Source organism: Oryza sativa, chromosome 5, assembly GCF_034140825.1.
Source record: "Oryza sativa Japonica Group chromosome 5, ASM3414082v1".
Classification (NCBI taxonomy): domain Eukaryota; kingdom Viridiplantae; phylum Streptophyta; class Magnoliopsida; order Poales; family Poaceae; genus Oryza; species Oryza sativa.
Window position 1 is genome coordinate 5,187,225 of NC_089039.1, and position 4,186 is coordinate 5,191,410.

Genomic DNA, 4,186 nt, shown 5'->3' on the forward strand with positions numbered 1-4,186 from the left:
CATCAAATGTTCTTTAAGCATGACATAAATATTTTCATATTTACAAAAAAAAGAATAAAAAAATAGTCAAACATTGGTCAAAAAGTCAACGGCATCATACATTAAAATATGGAGGGAGTATATTTTAAAGTGTATATATATTTTCTTTTGTTTGGTTAAAATTTTAACAAACAATTATTCGATATTAGAACCTATAGTAGTGATGGCAGTGACCACCCAACTACCATGCGGAACCCGTAAATTGAGTTGCTTATTTCTTAGCCTCCACGTGCCATAATGGCCGGAGCCAGGATTTCAAGTCGATTGTGTCACCATTGTCTCTCAACATGTGGTATGACTTATATAATTAATTAATTATATATGTGATAAGTGTAAAAAAAGAGATTAACCAAGAACACAGCCTATCAATTCAAACATCCAGTCATTTAAGCAATGGTGAGATAATTGGTAAAAATTAAATTATAAATTACTAGACTAAAACTACAAGATACAACATGTACTAGCTAGAAGATTAAAAGAAGATCGGATATCCTATATCCCAACATCCCGTGTTCTCTGCATGGTTCATCAAAGAAGACCAACCCTCAATCCGTGCAAGGATCAGAATCTGTACAAACCAAAAGTCCTGAATCTAAATAATCATGTGAGATTAAAGAAATTAATTGAGTGCGGCCTTCTCAACAATAGGTAGCTGCTGGAGAAAGGGTTTTTAACTCTGGTTTGTAACCCCCTGACTGTTATGAAACCGATCTCCCAAAGGAGTCGGATTTGTAGGACCGTGATCGTGAGGATCACGGTACCTCCTCCTTCTATTCTTCTGTTTCCTTATTAAGGAAGTGGGCTTATACCAAATATATATGTATGTATCCATATAGGACATCCTATTGTGGGTATAAATACAATAGTGAGGTTGAGGGCAAAGTAATACTTGTAACAGAGAGAGAAACATCAATAAAGTTGATTGCCTTCCACTTTCATGTCCGTGTGTTATTGTGTGCTTGTTCGATTGTTGACAACATGAATTCTAACACGTTATCAGCACGAGGTGCTCTTCAGCCAAGGTATATTGTCAACATCGATCTGTTCTAATCTCGTTCTATAGGGATAACGATAAACTTGCTAGATCGTTTTCTGTTATTTTTATTTCTCCGCTAATCGTTCGATTGATGGGTTGTACTACGTGGATTTGTCCCTTATGGCGCACGTAGCAGGAGAGTTTGCAGCTCTCCACCCTATGCGCGACAGGCGTATGGGGTTATCCCTTGTACAACCGATCTATCGAACGAGAAGCGGTTATCGCTATAGTCCGATTAGATCTGTTCCCAGCCTTTGCGCTGGGTTTCTTTTCTTGCAAACAAAGACACGGATACCGTACGCCCTAGACGCGCGAACGGATCAGACAAGCCACAGCAAGAACGACGGTTTAGAACTAGTGATGCCTCGAAGGGCGACGCTACGTTCAGGGTGTAATCGCGATGCACATGAGAAGAATCGCGTACCTGGCTAACGTAATTGCCGATTACGAACGAATTGGCCCAAATCCTCATGCCAGCGCCGCCGTCCTCCTGATGTTGACGATGACGAAACCGAGTCGATGACGCCAGCATGCGCCGTCGTGCCCTTGCTGCCGCCAGCACGCGTCGCCAGCCACCCCCTTCACCGATGGCCGCAGAATCGTGCCATCGGCTTTCCGTCGTCGGTTCGCCCTTGAAAAGCCAGCCGACGGGTCTTCAATCGACCATCCGCACTCGCCGTCGACGACCGCCGCCCGCAGAGACGCTGAGGAGACCGCGCCCGCATCCCCCCCGCCGACGGCACGCACAGCACGCCTCCAGCGCTACCGCACACGACTGGGTCGGGGGCCGAAGCCGCCGCGGCCTCCCGCCGCTGATAGCCGTCCGCCTTGCCGGCCCACATGCCGAGCCAAATTCCGCCGGCGCACAGCAAGGAGCTGCGCTTGCCGGACGCTGGATACGGCCCGTAGCCAACCACGCCAGCGTCAGTGCTGCTTGTAGCCTCACCGCCGCTCCGCCTCTGTCATCGACCCCGCCGCGCCGACGAGCTCTGTCGACCCCGCCATGACGACGAGCCCCGTCAACCTCGCCGCCTCACTCGCATGAGCCGCCGGGATACTCGCCGCCACCATCGAATCGGTGGAATTGGGGGCTAGGGTTTCAACCCTAGCCACCCGATTGGATAAGGTGCAGCGCTCTTGTTGGGCCGCTTATGGGCCAAGGCCATTAGCAGGCCGACGGTCCCGACGGGCCGGTTAAAATTTGAGTAGCCGGTACATAGAGGTGGGCCGAGTATAAATTAGGCCTATAAAAGGAGTCGGGCTCAAATCGAAATTTGGCCCGAAAATGGCAAACTTCTAAATATGTCCTAGAATTTTCAGGATACACGCGGATTTGGAATTTTAGCGGAATAGTCCCTCGGGATTATAGAAATTACTGAGAATGTCAGATTATTTTTGTTATTCCGTATTTTCAATTTTCTGTATATTAACTATTTATTAGTTAATTTTTGAATCAACCATAAAATCCTAGAGACATGGTTTTTAGGCAATGAGCTCTCATCATTTGAACCTGAGCATCGTGTTTATGGTTTATTTTTCCTAGCTGTTTTCAGAATACTATTTAATGGGTTAGTAATTCAGTAATTACTTTGGTACCTAAATAATTAGTGAAACAATTCTGAAAATTATTGGGAGAATTATGGGAATATATTGACACAGTACTAAATTTAGATAACCAGAATTTACTATTTGCACACTTGTCATGCTCCTACTTGCAGTACTTATTGAATTTTGCATGACTAATGTAGGAAAATGACTGATATTGCTAAGAGAGATTTTGCTGAACTAGCAGTCAGCGGCAAGAATTACCTGACATGGGCACTGGATGCCAAAATCATGCTTGGTGCTAAGAAACTCCTGAACTGCATTCAGGACCCAACTATTGCAACATCAGCTGGAGGAGTTAATAATTTACCAACTTCAGCTGAGAAAAATCAGGCACTGCATTTCCTGAGGCACCATTTGAATACTACTCTCAAGAATGAGTATATGACTGAGGAAGATCCGAAGGTCCTTTGGGACTCACTGAAGGATCGCTATGGCCATCAAGTAAAGGCCTTGCTCCTAAAAACAAAACGTGAGTGGCTTCACTTACGTTTCCAAGATTACAAATCTGTGGAGCAATATAACTCAGTTCTTCACCGCAATGTCACTTGTCTTAAGCTATGTGGAGAGAAAATCACTGATGCTGACATGATAGACAAAACTTTGTCCACCTTCCATGCCAATCATGTGAATATTCAGAGGCAATACCGCCAGGCTAAATACGAGAAGTATTCTGAACTGGTCTCCATGCTCATCGAAGCACAAGGAGAAGATGAGACACTTGTTGAAAATCATACGTCTCGCCCCACTGGAAGTTCAGCAGCACCTGAAGCAAATGCTAGCTCCTTTAAGAAGGGGAAAAACCAGAATAACCAGAACAAAGGGAAGAATTTCTGGAAAAATGGTGGCAAAGTTAACAAGACGTCTTTCAAGAAGAAAGGAAATCAGAACAGTAAGTCTAAGAAGGGCTCTACTAGTGGTGAATATGGAAAGCAAGATCAGGTATGCTTCAAGTGTGGCACTAGGGGACACTGGTCTCGCATTTGCCGCACCCCTAAGCATCTCATTGAGCTTTATCAAGAGAAGCACAGGAAGAAGAAGTCAGAGCATGAGTCACACTTCACTGTTGAGATCCAGCACTCAGAAGAGAAGATGGCTGCCATGCATATCGACAAGCAGGTCGACGAGAAGGCAGTGGTTGCAATGCACATCGATGATAAGATGGAAAAGAATGCAGCAGACGCAGAGCTGAAGCTCTCAGATGATCTCATGGACTCTGATCAGTTATATGGGGACATTTAAGTCTTCCAATTTGTATCTTAGCTTCCTGCATTATAAGTTACTTTAAATTTTAGACTATGTAATAGACTAAAGTTAGGTGATTTTTCAAGTGTGCATTTAGTTTGTGTTCCTAGCAGAACTATAGTTTCTGTAAGCTCCTTCAGAGCGTGGTTATCTTAATAATTGAGTGAACTCTTTTAGTTTAATATATTCTCCAGATTTTTATTTTTCTATCTTAAAGTGTTATTTTTGCTATATGGTCATGAATTGACTATATTTAAATTC

General features: G+C 44.0%; 1 protein-coding gene across 1 annotated transcript; it reads left to right on the forward strand.

Annotated features, from left to right (window-relative positions):
- Nucleotides 1-2,827: 2,827 nt before the first annotated feature.
- LOC107280910 (uncharacterized) lies at nt 2,828-3,922 on the forward strand. The gene has a single exon (XM_015783042.1). The coding sequence runs from the start codon at nt 2,828-2,830 to the stop codon at nt 3,920-3,922; it is 1,095 nt and encodes a 364-aa protein (XP_015638528.1).
- Nucleotides 3,923-4,186: the final 264 nt, after the last annotated feature.

Bases quoted from the DNA above. Each gene is read 5' to 3' on its own strand.
- LOC107280910 (XM_015783042.1), top strand. From the start codon at position 2,828: ATGACTGATATTGCTAAGAGAGATTTTGCTGAACTAGCAGTCAGCGGC.